This window comes from Neofelis nebulosa, chromosome 16 (genome assembly GCF_028018385.1).
Source record: "Neofelis nebulosa isolate mNeoNeb1 chromosome 16, mNeoNeb1.pri, whole genome shotgun sequence".
Classification (NCBI taxonomy): domain Eukaryota; kingdom Metazoa; phylum Chordata; class Mammalia; order Carnivora; family Felidae; genus Neofelis; species Neofelis nebulosa.
Window position 1 is genome coordinate 44,363,495 of NC_080797.1, and position 15,491 is coordinate 44,378,985.

At 34.3% G+C, this 15,491-nt stretch overlaps 1 protein-coding gene across 7 annotated transcripts in view; it reads left to right on the forward strand.

Annotated features, from left to right (window-relative positions):
• STXBP4 (syntaxin binding protein 4) overlaps window positions 1–15,491 on the forward strand; it is a 170,039-nt gene that overhangs the window by 62,210 nt on the left and 92,338 nt on the right. For 5 of the 7 annotated variants that reach the window (XR_009255220.1, XM_058704670.1, XM_058704672.1 and 2 more), the window contains one exon: window positions 3,618–3,683. Coding sequence is in view for 6 of the 7 variants with exons in the window: in XM_058704670.1 (XP_058560653.1) it covers window positions 3,618–3,683 (66 nt within the window). In the remaining variant the exon portion in view is untranslated. Of the gene's footprint in view, window positions 1–2,700; window positions 2,731–3,617; window positions 3,684–15,491 lie in introns of those variants that run through there. The other 2 variants (XM_058704674.1, XM_058704675.1) reach the window with 2 other exon arrangements.

Sequence of the window (15,491 nt, forward strand, 5' to 3'; positions counted from 1 at the left end):
GTGCCCAAATATACTTTAAGATTTTGATTCATTTTACATATTTTCATTTTGTGTTTAGTAGAATATTAAATTATATCCTAATTTTTACAGAAATACATTAGATTTTCCAAGTCTTTAAGTAAAGCACTGTAACTACTTGATTCATGATTATATGGAATATGTTTTTTCAATTATCTTACTTTATTTTCTGAAATAAGTAAAAATCTATGTTTATTTAATTTTTATTAAACTGAAATCTTTACACCTCACCTAAAAAAAGGAAGAAATTTCTTTCCTACCTTAGTATTTAAACTCCAACTTCTAGAGGAAGCCATTGTTAAACATACCTTGTTTGTCCTTTTAGAGACTTTTTCTTTTTTTTTTTTTTAATTTTTTTTAATGTTTGTTTATTTTTGAGAGAGAGAGAGAGACAGAGACAGAGCGAGCATGAGCAGGGTAGGGGCAGAGAGAGAGGGAGACACCGAATCTGAAGCAGGCTCCAGGCTCTGCGCTGTCAGCACAGAGCCTGACGCGGGGCTCGAACTCACAAACCGTGAGATCATGACCTGAGCTGAAGTCAGGTGCTTAACCAACTAAGCCACACAGGCATCCCGAGAGCCTTTTTCTATACAGCCAATTATACTTCTAAAAATAAATGTATATGTGTGTTTTAACTTTAACATTAATTTCTTCACACACTGCACACTTTTTTACAGCTTGCTTTCTTTTTTTCCCCTCCCTTTGTTAGCCTTATATCTTCTTTTTTTTAAGTCGATTTATTTAATTTGAGAGAGAGCATGAGCAGGACAGGGGCAGAGAGAGAGAGGGAGAGAGAGAGAATCCCAAGCAGGCTCCATGCTGTCAGCACAGAGCCCAACACAGGGCTCCAACCCACAAATTGTGGAATCAAGTAGCTGAAATCAAGAGTCAAATGCTTAACTGACTGAGCCACCCCGGCACCCCTGTTAGCCTTATATTTTAGGCTACTTTTCAAGTTAATATATGCATATCTGCCAAATTCTCCCCAATGGCTCTTCTGCCATCAAATGGTTCTGTCCTAAGTTTTCTAGCCGGTTCCTTATAGATGAATATTTAAGCTGTTTCCAGTTTTCCACTATTAAAAAGAATTCCTTCAGGGGTGCCTGGGTGGCTCAGTTGGTTTAGTGTCCAACTTCCACTCAGGTCATGATCTCGCCATTCAGAGTTTGAGCCCCGTGTCAGGCTCTGTGCTGACAGCTCAGAGCCTGGAGTCTGTTTCAGATTCTGTGTCTGCTCTCTCTCTCTCTCTCTCTCTCTCTCTTTCTCTCTCTCTGTCTCTGCCTCTCCCCCACTCACACTCTGTCTCTTTCTGTCTCAAAAATAAATAAACTTGGGGCGCCTGGGTGACTCAGTCGGTTGAGCGTCCGACTTCAGCTCAGGTCATGATCTCACTGTCCATGAGTTTGAGCCCCACGTCAGGCTCTGTCCTGACAGCTCAGAGCCTGGAGCCTGCTTCAGATTCTGTGTCTCCCTCTCTCTGCCCCTCCCCTGCTCATTCTCTCTCTCTCTCTTCCTCAAAAATAAATAAAAACATTAAAAATAAATAAAAATAAATAAACTTAAAAAAAATTAAAAATAATTCCTTCATAAATAGCTTTGTAGTTGTATCTTTGAGTAATTTCTACAATTTTAAAAATACAAATTGAATATTTCTGAAAGTCAGATTGCTTTATCAAAGGATATGTCACATAAAATTTTATGCATGCTACCAAATTACCCTTCAAAAGATTTTACCAATTCATGTTCCTTCCAAGTGTGTATGAACATTCCATTACTAAAGGAATATTTATAGACTTTTTTACAACTTTGAAACCACTTCTACATTTGTTGGTATAACAGTTAAGAGTCACAAAATGAAAAAATACAAATTTAGCTTTAAGAATAAATTGACAATATTTCCTCATATTCTCTTTGAAAACATCTGCAACAATGGTTATCTTGGTAAAATAGCATCTTACATAATTTATCTCTCTAAGCCATTTAATCTTATGGTTCATTAGAATTTTGAGAGGCTCTCAAGTCTTTTTTCATTTTCTTAATATTTATCATTGTTTAGTGATATATTTCAGTTTTTATTTGAATATCAGTATTAATTATTAGAATTTTAATTTAAAAGTGTATTTAGATAATGTTTAAGCAGGGCTTCCCTAAATAGCTAGTCAATAAATCAGGATTCACGTTTAATGTCTGTAAAACGTAACTGAACATACCCTAATGTGATAGGACCTGAGATCTCAGATAAAGCATATTCTGTATTTTATAATTTACTTTACCTGGAAACCTAGTGGCTGAGAACCACTTGTTTGGCCATATAGAGTGTACAAAGCAATAAATACTTCATTGAGGTAACATTTGTACCTTCAGTATTTTTACTTGTGTTATACACACACACACACAAATGACAGAGGTTGTTAAATGCAGTTCACAGAATGTGTAGGTGCTCTCTAGTCACTTGCTGTTATCCTGTGACATCTCTATCCTTCATCTCTGACTTGAGGTACAATACAAATAAAAACGAAACCAAGATAAGTTGATGCCAGTGGCTACTTTTTTCTTTATTTTACAAGAATGATTTTTAAAAGTGCTGTGTTCTTTATTTAACTTGAAGCCATCTCCCTACAAAGTTTAGATTGCTACTGGTTTGCAAAGCTGAATGAAAATAGATGTATTTTCCATTTACAGATGCAAAAAAAGTAGGACACAGAGTGAAGGTGAGTTGCTAGAGCATCAAAGCATGAGAGCCAGCAGTTTCCTGGCTCCCAGCCTGTGGCAGATTCATTAGATTGCTATATGATATTCATCTTCATACACCCTCATTTCATCTGTTAGATAAGAATGAGCTGAAATATACCAGGAAGCAGAATGCTTCTTATAAACATTGCAATGTTGCCATGAATATTTACCACTCAACTTAATCTTCAAGCAGTTCCTCTGCCCAAGTTTATAGTAAAATGGTCCTTAAATTACTCTGAGTATTTTTGATTTGATCAATAAAATGTGGATTTATTTATGATATATTTTTAAAACACTGAATGTTTTAGAGTATGTGCTTAAGTTAATGTTAAAAGATGATAGTATTTAATTTGCATGCATATTCTACATTAGTAACTATTATTTTGTAGTTTGGTTATGGTAGCCATATCTTCATTTTTGTGGATAATCTTCCTTCCAAGTACAAGCTAAATCAGGAAAAGAATAGTCAATCCAATTTCTTATGTCCTCTTTCGTGTGGTAAGAGACCTTTACCTCTAAGATGTAACAGTAATGCTCTTCAGTTTGGAAGCGCCTGGGTAATGATCGCTCTTTTCCAAATTTTGTTAGTATTTACACATTTTCATCCTGATGGGTTTATTTTGGAGCTCAGAAGTGGAGAGTGTACAAAATGGCTATTTACAGTTAACAGGAAATGCATTTATATCACAGTTGTACTGTAAATAACTAATTTTGAATGGTATGTGTAAAGCTAGAAAACTGAGAACTACTTTCAGATTGTAGCGATTGGATGTTTGGACAATTTATAAATGTTGAAATAAAGCCCTAAGAATGATACTCATTGGTACTTCATAACATGTTATTAATTCAGTGGTTTTTAAATATAGGAAAAACTATTTGAATCAGAAAGGCAAAAGAAACAGTTGACAGAAGAACTCCAGAATGTGAAACAAGTAAGTGCATATATTACATATGTGTGTTTTATGTGTAAGTGCATAAACATATGAGGTATATAGCAATGATGCTGTGTAATATCCTGGAGCTTACAGATGTGAGTAACATAGTATAAAATAGCATAAATCTTAATGGCAATCATTTTCAGAGGCTGTTTCTGTGCTGAAGTCCTGCTACTGTTGCTCAAAGAAATTGCTTTCAAAACCAGATAACCATGGACTGAAATGGCCAATCTCATTGCTATTCTATTGTTTTACCCTTTTATTTTCCCTTTTTCTTTTCTTCTGTTTCTCATACTTCATTGTATTAAAGAAAAAACAAAAGAAGAAAAGAAACCTCCAAGGCAGAGGATTTTTTACTTTCATTTTTTTTAATGTATATTTATTTATTTTGAAAGAGAGAGAGAGTGCGTACACATGCAAGCAAGGAAGGGGCAGTGAAAAAGAGAGAGAATCTCAACTGGATGCACTGTTAGCCCAGAGCCCAAAATGGGGCTCAGTCTCATGAACCAGGAGATCATGACCTAAGCCAGTATCAAGAGTCAGATGCTTAACCAACTGAGCCACCCAGGTGCCCCTACTTTTATTTTTTAGTACTAAAAAGTAAAAATTTATTTTTACTCTGCATTGTTCTTCACAAAATTTTAGGCAGCTTACAACAGAACAGATACAGTGGCATTATCATGAAATAGACATACAAATAAATATTGTTAAGAGTAGAAAGATAAAATAACGTTTCTAGAGATCACTGACAATCAACTGATTTTGAATTTCCCTGACTTCATCCCCCCAGAAAACATAAAATCAACAAAGAAAGCTAATAAAATCACATAGAACCCATACCTTCAATATGACTGTGACATAAAACCACATCTTTGAAAATATATATAAATAGAATAAAAAAATTTCAAACTCCTGCAGCTTGCCTGCGGCTGAAACCTAGAATACAAAGAACAGGGGTGGTAAGCCTTCAATGACTCTGGAAAAGAACTAGGAAAAACAGAACAATTAGACAAAGTTCAAATAAAATCACCTCCAGAAAGAAAATGCAATAATGAATGCCAGACTCTAAGCACAGAATAGTAGTTGGTGGTTCCCAGGACTTGAGGAAGTGTGTAACCAGAAGTGGCAACATTGGAAAATCATTGCCTCTGGGGAATAACCAAGTGAACAGAAACAAGATGGTATCCCTTGGAGACTAGGCAATAAGGAAATAAGAGGAGAAAATTAAAGATTATGCAGAAATGAAAGAGAAACAATACATACCAGTCCTTTCCATCTACCTCCACCATGACAATCATGATCCATAAAGAACTGCACAGGAGAGTGTGCTGTTGAACTAAGAACTCTTTCTGTGAAAGAAAAAGGAATAGGAAAAAAAAAATTAAATCTGTCCCCATTATTACAAAACTACTGTAAAAAATCAGACAATATGAATTAAAGTTTTCCTTCTGATAAAAACTCTCCAAAACAATTTGACCACAAAGCTGAAGAAAACTAATATGACACTCCAAACTCAAATATCCTTAAACAAAGCATTTGCCACTACAAAAAAACACTTTAAATCAGAATTTTTTTAAAAAACTAAGAATAGAAATTGATTTTAAAAAAAGCAGGAAGAAGTAAAAGGAGAGTTGGTAAAACTTAGGAAAGAAATAGGAAAAGACAAAAGCATATCAGAAATGAAAACTAAGTTTATAAATACAGACAGATAAAAAAGCATTGGAAAAAAAATGCCATAACCAGGACAACGATAGTGAAAGGAAGTAAAAGAGTTTCTTGAAGAAATAAAACAACTGAACAACACTAATATTTAGAACTATAATCCAAGAAAACTTCCCAGAATAAAAGAAGACCTGAATCCCTCATTGGGTACTAGGGAAATCTGACCTCGAAAGATCAACTCTATGACATATCCAGTATACGTATTAGGCTTTAAAGATAGGAAAATGTACCATGCCTCCAAGTGAAAAGATCAAATAACTTACAAAGACAATAGAATTTGACCAGCATCAGCCTTCTCAGCACAACAAACTAAGGCCAAGTAGAGCACCATTTTCAAGAAACTAAAGGAAAGAAAATGTAAACCAAAATGTATACAGCCAAGCTGACTTTCAGATACCAAGGCCCTGGAAAAATAGTTTGGAATGTGCCAGTATTCAGAGAATGCTGCACATACGTAGTATTCCTGAGGAATCTAGGAGAGGATGAGTTTCATCCAGCCAAAAAATTACTGGAATAACTTTGTCCAGAGTTTCCCAAAGAATGAACATTTCACAGATATTCTATTGCTGAGACAAAAATGAGACTGAGGTCACATGTCTGACAAAAAAATCAGAAGATGCAATTTATTTAAAAAATGAGAGGATAAAGCAGGGGAAAAAAAAGGAAAATAGAATACAACCACTCTGTTGTGTAAGTAAGGCTGATGTCAGATAGTAAAACATTAGGTAAAAATAGAGGAGATTTCAGGCACTATAAAAAGTAATAAACAAAGGTAACCTATGGAATGAAAATACACACCTTACAAAATACCAAAAGTAATTTAAAGGAAAAAAAAATGAAAGAAACACACAAAATAAACACAGTAAATATAATATATGCACACAATAATTTCAACAAAATATGACTGAGTTGAGACCATCATAGTTATTTCAATTAACATGAATGGTATCATGTTAATGATGTTTTAAAAGCTCTTTTAAAAGATTTTCTTAGGAAAATCTAGTTTGTCAAAACTGACCTCAGTAGAGATAGAAAGCTTAACAGATCAATTTACATAAAAGAAGCAGAGTTATCAAGAAACTACCCTCTAGAAAAGGACCAGGCCGGATGTTTTACAGGGGAATTTAACCAAACCTTTGGCAATCCCAAAACTACATAAGTGGCTTCAGAGGATAAAAAAAATGAAAGAAAATTTCCAAGTTCTTCTTTTGAAACTAGTATAACATCAGTGCCTAAACCTGATAGAAACAGCACACAAAAAAAGAAAATGCATTTAGACTAGAAAAACAACTAGGGGTATGTGAATTAAAAAAGAAATAAGGAAAACCATTTGCTTACAGATGATATAATAGTTATCCAGAATACCATTGACAATCAATGATAAAATTCATTCAATGAAAAATTCACAAGCTAGCAAGATATAAAATCAAAATGCAATACTCAATTGTATTCATGTGCACAAGTAATAACCAGATAGAAGTTGTAACAGTTGAGAAGCAAAAAATGATGTAGAGAAATTGGCAAAGACATGAACAGATAGTTCGCCCAAAAAACATTATGAAAATGTCCCTTAATTATAGGAAAAGATAAGCTTTCTCATAATAAGAGAAATACCAATTAAGTCTACACTCAGATAGGACTTCCAGCTTCTGGTAATGATAGAGTATAAAAACTGGCCAAAGACATCTTCCAACAGAAAACAGCTTTAAAACCTGACATCAAAAAATAAGTAACTACCAAAGGAATTGGAAGAGTGTACATAATCAGACAAACTTCTCCTCCTGGCTATAAGCCTGGAGCTAACATAATGTGACACTGGTAGAAATTGACCCACACTTAGAATCATTTGGTATTCGAAAAGGTTCACAGACAATTCACCTGGGGGAAAGATGCTCATTACAATACAGGGGATAGATTAAGGAAATACTTGTATGAGGAAAAAAAATGAATCTCCACCCCTACCCCATGTCATACTAAAAAACTAACTGAATTATTATAGATATAAACATAAGAACTAAAACAATTAAGTCCTAGAAGGAACTTTTATAACCTTGGGTTAAACAAAGTTAACAAACTGTATACTAAAATTAATAAATTTTACTATATTGAAATTTACTATAGAAGAATTCTGCCTCAACAAAGCTTTTTTTTTTTTTTTTAGAAAAACTATGCCAATACCATTTCTCACCTATCAGATGAGCAAAAATTCAAAAGCTTGATGGTACTCTGTTGGTGAGGATGTTTTGAAACAGTCATTCTTATCTGGCATGCAGAATGGTGCCCCTATGAAGGAGGATTTGGCCGTTCTAACAAATCAATATATCATTTACCCTTTGACCTGACAATCTCATGTCTGGGAATTTACCCTGAAAATATGCCTCTAGTAGTATTAAAATATATATGCACAGTATTGCAGTCTTGTTTGTAATTAGAAAATATTGGAAACTTACCTTAATTCCTCTTGAGTAATATGGAGTGATTTCCAGGAGATATTACCAAGGAAAAAAAGCAGAGTTCAAAAGAGCATATATGCAATGTTTAATAAACAAGAGCAGTTATATATCTGTTTATCTCTTATGAAAGACACCAAAGGAAGACGACACAGTGATGAAACTGGTTATCTATGGTGTGGGTAGACACAGGGTGGAAAAGATACAGGATGGAGAGACACCTCGCTGAGAATTACTTTTTATGTAATTTTTACTTTTGGGTGCATGTTAATATTCTACACGCTCAACACACGTACAAAGAAATCAATAAAGATAAGGAAGGGAAAATGAACCTAAAGCTACAAGCCAACTGAAATAAATGAATCTGTTTGTTTCAAACGAATACCATCCTCATGCTAAAGGAAAACCAATTCAAGTAACTTGTGAACACGGTATTTGTGTTCAGACTTTGACAGGTTGGGACTGAGTTGGAAAAGAATTGCAGACAAATCCTGAAACTTTTTTTAGTATTTTGTTGTTGTTGTTGTTTAGTTTTATTGTTGTTTTAGTGGTGCAGGCAAAGCAAGTCTGAAACCATTTTAGATGTATTATGGATGTTAGCAAATGTGTTGATTGTCGTTGAGAGCCAGAATCTCAATGAAAACGCACAGACATACAAAATAGAGTAAAGTCACAAAAGAATCCTGTGAGATGGACTGGAATTGGAGGTATTGTGACTGTATCATTTCTAAAATAGCTGTATGTCAGGGTGCCTGGGTGGCTCAATCGGTTAAGCGTCCGACGTAGACTCAGGTCATGAACTTGAGGTCTGTGAGTTCGAACCCCACATCGGGCTATGTGCTGACAGCTTGGAGCCTGAAGCCTGCTTTAGATTCTGTGTCTCCCTCTCTCTCTGCCCCTCCCCAGCTCACGCTCTGTCTCTCTGTCTCTCAAAAATAAATAGACATAAAAAAAATTAATATCTATATGTATATGTGCACATACATATATGTATATTTTTATGCATTATATATATACATATGTGTGTGTGTGTATGTATATATATATATATATATATATATATATATATATATACTCATTCCCTGACTCTGTCAGTTGTAAGAACCAAGAAGCAGACACTCTAACAGCAGTGAACACATAGCATATGTAAATGCCCAGATATCATTAACTACTAAAGGAACCCAGTCTCCTTGGAGAAATGACTGATTTAAGCATTGGAGGGAGGGTAAATACAAGACGAACTTAGAACATCTCATTTTACCAGAAAATAAGGAAGTGCTCCAAATGACGGGGTCATGTCATAAGCAATAAGCTTGAAAAGGGCTCCTGCTGGCTAAATCTGGAAGAACTTGAGTACCAGAATAATTAAATACAGTAATGAGTTGCAGACCATTGACAAAAGTAATCCTTAAGTCCATACCATTAGTAAATAGATTAGTTAATTAATGGGGAGAAAGGGGAGCTCTTGCTCATTATAGACTGTTGAGTGCTGACGTAACTGCAGAGGCTGCCAGATTTGGGAAATCAGCATTTTGCATCTGTTTTAGTATAGACTGAATCAGGCTGGAGTCATCAGATGCTAAATCTAGGGGGAAATCTTGATGAAGAGCAGAGTATTTACATATTTACATGATTTTAAAGTAGCTCTCTATAAACTGCTTATTAATTGCTAGGGGAAAATAATAATTATACAGTAGTGAAATAAGACAACACCTTGCCCGGTGCTAAAAATTGATAGCACCAGAGAAGAAGAACAGATGGAGAATGTGACTCCAAATGTGAAACCTTGAAAAGGACACATCACCTATGTAGTCCTCCAGCAGAGAACATGTAACCTGAGTCTAGCTATGAGAAAGCATTAGACAAACTCAAAATCAAGAATAGTTTTATTTTTTTTAAGTGTGTGTGTGAAAGAGAGAGAAGGAGCACAAGAGAAAGACAGAATGGCCGTATTCTTCAAAGATATCAATGTCATTAAAAAAAAGAAGAAAGAAAAGCAATAAAAGATCTCAGATGAAAAGAGCCTAAAGACAGGGAGAATAAATACAAGACCTGACCATAGTAGACTGGATCATGCACTGGAGTGGGGAAAATGTTCTAAGGGATGTTATTGGGTCAGTTGACAACCTTGGAGTACAAATGGTGGATTAGATAAAAGTATTGGATCAGTGTTAAATTTCCTAAATTTGACAACTAAACTATGGTTATATGAGAATATACTTATACTTAGGAAATACTGAAGTTTTTAGGGGTAAAGAGCCATGATGTATGTAACTTACCCTCAGAAGGTTAAGGAAAAAAAGTGATGTGTGTGTATATGTGTTTTATGCATATACATCTATACACATGTGTGTGCATGTATATGTGTGTTTCTATATGAGAGAGATTGAGAATTTGCAGGACTTCAGCAACAACCTGTACATACCAGTGGCTTACAAGCGTATTTCTCACTCATGAACATGTTAATGAAAGGATAAATCTGGTGAACTAGGCAAATCTGGGTGAAGGGTATGAGGATGTTTTCTGTACTACTCCTAATTCTTGCAACTCTGCTGTGCACTCAAAATTATTTCCAAATAATAAGTGTTTAAAAGTCCTCTATTTTTTTGGCCAATTTTAAGACTCTCATTAAATATTTTTGTGCTTTGGTTGGTATGCGTTTTTAGCTGTGTCTTAAATTCCTGCATCAGTTTATATGGCCAGGCTTTTTTATGTTTTAGTGTTTGCATCCTGAAAGTAGACATTTAGACATCTTCTTTGTTGATTTTTACATTTGGAACAAATGAGAAGGTGGGCTTTTTCCTACATTTAATTAAAATTGTCTTTTCTCCTAAATGGTTAGAGCTTAAAACTTTAGAATATAGAGCATACTTGACAAAATATTTACATTAAGGACTAAGAAATGATTCTAAAGAAAAATTTAACAATTTTGCTTTTTTTCTCCTTGCAATACCTACTTCTTCCACTTGAGGCCCTCCTGTATTTATTTCTCTGAACAGATTAATTTCTGTTATTAGGGAAGGTTGGGTCTTCATGAATAAATAAGACAAATATGTCTCAGAACTTAACAAGATTCAATAGAAAAAGATGGGACATAGATGGAAAAATAAATAGGAAAAAAAATCTTATATGATGAATGGTGAATTAGTGTAAGGAGTAATGAGGCAGATAATAGGCTTTGGAGTTAGACCATGTAGGTTTATTCTGATCCTGCCTCTTGCTTGCTCTTGACCTTGGGCAAGCTACTTCATCTCTCCAAGCCTCATTTCCATCACTTCTAAAATGAGTTTGATAATGGGATCCCTCACAAGACTGTTAGAAGTATTAAGCAACATATATAGCATATATAGTATAAATGTGTACAGCCCATAGTAAGCACTCAACAAATATAAACTATCATTGTCATTATTATAAATACTAGAAAAAGAAATGCTAGGTGCTGAAAAATATGTGGGAATGATTTGTTTTAACCATTTGCTTTAGAGGAGGAAAACCTAATTCTGGCTGAGAAAATAATGAGACTTTTTATAGAGAGGGTGACACACACATGAACTGGGCCAGACATAGAAAGGAAAGAACTTTCCAGACGGAGGGCACAGCATAGAAATCATGCTATGAAAGAAAAAGTCTTGAGGGTCAAAATAGGCCTTTTGCACACTAACTGTACTATTATTTGTTAGTATGTTTGTGTTTTCGTATCTAACACTGTGGTGATGATATCTGTCTTATAATTTGTTCATAGGAATGGAGACTTTCAGAGTAAAACTGTCAGAATATAGTAGGTTCCTCAAAAATAGTAACTTAGGTTTGTATTCTTTTATCAGCAGCAGCAGCAGCATTATTAAAAGCCCAGGAATATAAGAGAGCTATGGACAGATGAAAAGTGTTAGGAAGTGGCGTTTGGGTGGCTATGTTGGGGCCAAAGCATATAGGCACTTGAATACCAACCTAAGATTTTAGACAACAGACTGCCTCTGAAGATACTTGACAGGGAGAAAAATTATCAACTTGCTTCAACTATAATCTGATCCCTTTCTTTCCTTCACACTCCACATCCAATTTGTTAGCCCTACTTTTTTAAAGCTACAGAATTTCACCACTTTTCACCACATCCATCACTAGTCTAAGCCACCATCATCTGTGGCTTGTGTTGTAATGACAGCTTCCTACCAGATCACCCTGCTCTTACCCTTGTTCCACCACCATACTGTCTAATCTGAACAGAGCAACCAGAAGTATTTTTTTAAAACTTAAGTTAGAACTCTCTAGGGATTTCCATCACAGAGTAAAAGCCAAAATCCTACCAGTAGTAGCCTACAAGTCAATGTGAGAGCCTATGATGACCTACCTGATCTGCTGTTCTCACACTCCTCTTACCTCAGTGACCTCACCTCTTATCACTCTTCCCTCCCCCCGTTCCCTGCACCCTCACTCCACTGACCTCCAACCCTTACTATGTGTGGAGAAGTTTTGTGGTATTATTAATTGCTTTCTTAGGTGTTATATGCTTGTCATGTTTTTGCCCTTTATATCTCCCAAATAGAGGGTAAGCTTCGTAGGGGAGCTATCTCTGCTCTGTTCTCTGATTTATATTAGAATAATATCTGACACAGAGTAGGTACTCAGTAAATATTTGGTGAATAAAGGGATGAATGAAGAATATCTATACTTAAGAGTATTCAGTAACTCAAGATCAAATAAGAGGCTTTTGTAATAGTGTGGACCAGCACTGTCCAATGGAGGTATGAGAACCCCCTATGTATTGTTAATTTTCTTTTTTAAAAATTTTTAAATATTTATTTATTTGTGTGTGTGTGTGTGAGAGAGAGAGAGAGAGAGAGAGAGAGAGAGAGAGAGAGTACAAACAGGGGAGGGGCCATTGAGAGACACACACACACACACACACACACACACACACACACACACACACAGAATCCGAAACAGGCTCCAGGCTCCAAGCTGTCAACACAGAGCCCAACACGGGGCTTGAATTCCCAAGCCGTGAGATCATGACCTGAGCTGAAGTTAAATGCTTAACCGACTGAGCCACCCAGGCGTCCCCGTATTGTTCATTTTCTAGTGGCCACATTTTTAAAACAGTAAAAAGAAATAGGTAAAATTATTTTAAATATACTTTAGTCTGATATATCTAAAATAGGATTGAAGATGCAATAATATTAAAAATTCATTAATGAGATATTTTTACATTCTTTTTTCATACTGTATCTTTGAAGTCCAGTGTTATTTACACTTAGAGCATATCTTATTTTGTACACTAAATTTTCATTGAAAATGCTTTATCTGTGTTTAGATTTAACAAGATTTACTGTTGAAAAAATGGTTTCATATACACAAATTTTCCAGACATAACTTAAAAATTTTCTACTAACTGAATACCAAAATCTTTTTCTAATAATATTTGCATGCATATGGATAAAACGATTTCATGCTTTTCTAGAAGACTTTGCCTTTCAAGCAAATTATTTCAAAACTACATTTTCAAATTAGTATATCACTAATTCTTAATACCATTAACATCAAGTTCAAAGAAGTATATATTGAAAGCAATTCTAAATTTATCAGTATCAACTTAGCATACCTTAACTTTTTCTTAGTTTTTTGTAACTAATTTATGTGACACTATGAATAATTAAAGTCTGCATATTAATTTATGGTAGAAAATATGTAAAATCATTATTATTGATGGATATTATTAAAAGTTTTAATGTCAGTATAAATTCTTATACTTGTTTGGCTTCACAAATAAGCCTTCCCTTTTCTTGGTGCTTTAAATTTAGCTCATTCATGTGCAGTGTGATAATGATTTTTTTTGTCCTTGATTATTGAATATTAGGCAAGCATTCCTTCTGTTTTAAGAAAATTTTTAATTCAAGTTAAAAATATGGCAAATCTTTGTAAAACTCTTGCACAACTCAGCCAGAGTATTGGCAAAGAACACAGGATCATTAAACCCATTGTCTTCTAAAGTTAGTGAAGAGTCATAGAATTTGCACATATATACTAAACAATATTAACAACTGTATCCATGACGTTTTTCACACATTCAGTTTCAAAAACTGAGCACAGATATTTTCCACATGTAATGTACAGTGGAATGAAGCAATAAAGAAAACAGTCTCTTGTTGGAAAATGTCAGTAAGTTTGAATTTTTGATCCAACAAGGCTGCAGCATCATCTATTATGATAAGCAATTTTATTCAATATCCAGCTGAAACTCTTTCTTTGAAAGATGTAAAAGTTAAAAATATCTAGACCACAAGTTTGATTTTTTTTTGGCTGCAGATTGATAGCTTTTTGTCATAAATTTGGAAGTTCCCTAAGACAGTACATGTATGAAGTTTGAATTGGGCAGTGTCTCCTATGTCACATGGCTCACCTAAAGCTAAAGAAAGGTCTTTGTAGTTTTTCAGATTTTAAATCAATGGATCATTGATGTTGTTAAAAAGTTCTTGTATTCTGTAGGCATTTGTTTTGTGACTTAATTGATGATCTTTCATTTTTGGTAAAATATCTTTTCTAGTCTTTTATCATACCTGAAATTACCATCTTGATCTAAAAATGGTTTATTTACTCTTTTGTGCAATGATCCAAGCCGTTTTATAGCTGGCCAAAATTACAAATATTAAACATTTACTTCTGATTTCAGGTGACTGATATCATTGGTTCTTGTTTCACTAAGAGAAAACTTACCAGATTCACTAGATTCACTATGTAGGTACAAAAATGCCTCTTAATATTGTTCACTTTTTATACACTTAAAATTTTTCATCACAACAGACAGCTTTGTAGATTGCAACTGAATTTATCATGAAATTTGCAACATACCTTCTTGTAGTCTCTTTTTATTGTCCTGATTATATTACTAGTTAATACATCCCTATTTTATATTGTACCGGTAATATGTCTTCATTTTAGGGGCGCCTGGGTGGCTCAGTCGGTTGGATGTCCGACTTCGGCTCGGGTCATGATCTCACAGCTTGTGAGTTCGAGCCCTGCGTTGGGCTCTGTGCTGACAGCTCAGAGCCTGGAGCCTGCTTCGGATTCTGTGTCTCCCTCTCTCTCTGCCCCTAACCCACTCACATCCTGTCTCTGTCTCTCTCAAAAATAAATAAGCATTAAAAAAATTTTTTTTAAATATGTCTTCATTTTAAATATAAAATCTTTTCCATACCTACTACTTTAAATAGAAAAAATAATTATATTCTAATAAAAATAAGCATTTCAACTTAAATACCAATTATGATTTACATTAAGTATTACTGTAACTCATGTTGTTGCATAAAATGTTCAGATAAGCACATTCTTACATTATTGCATTAAAAATTTAAATTAATTAATCCATAGTAACCACATCAGTTTATGTATATTACACAAATGATTTACATGCCTATTGAACACTACAGTTCAACAATTATATCTTAAATGATGCAGTCATTAAAATGAAACAAAGCTCCATCAAAACAGTAAAGTTTTGTAAAATGGAAAAATATTTTATACTTGAGAATGTTTTTTTTTTTTTTTTTTTTTTTTAATTTATTTTTTTTCAACGTTTTTTATTTATTTTTGGGACAGAGAGAGGCAGAGCATGAACGGGGGAGGGGCAGAGAGAGAG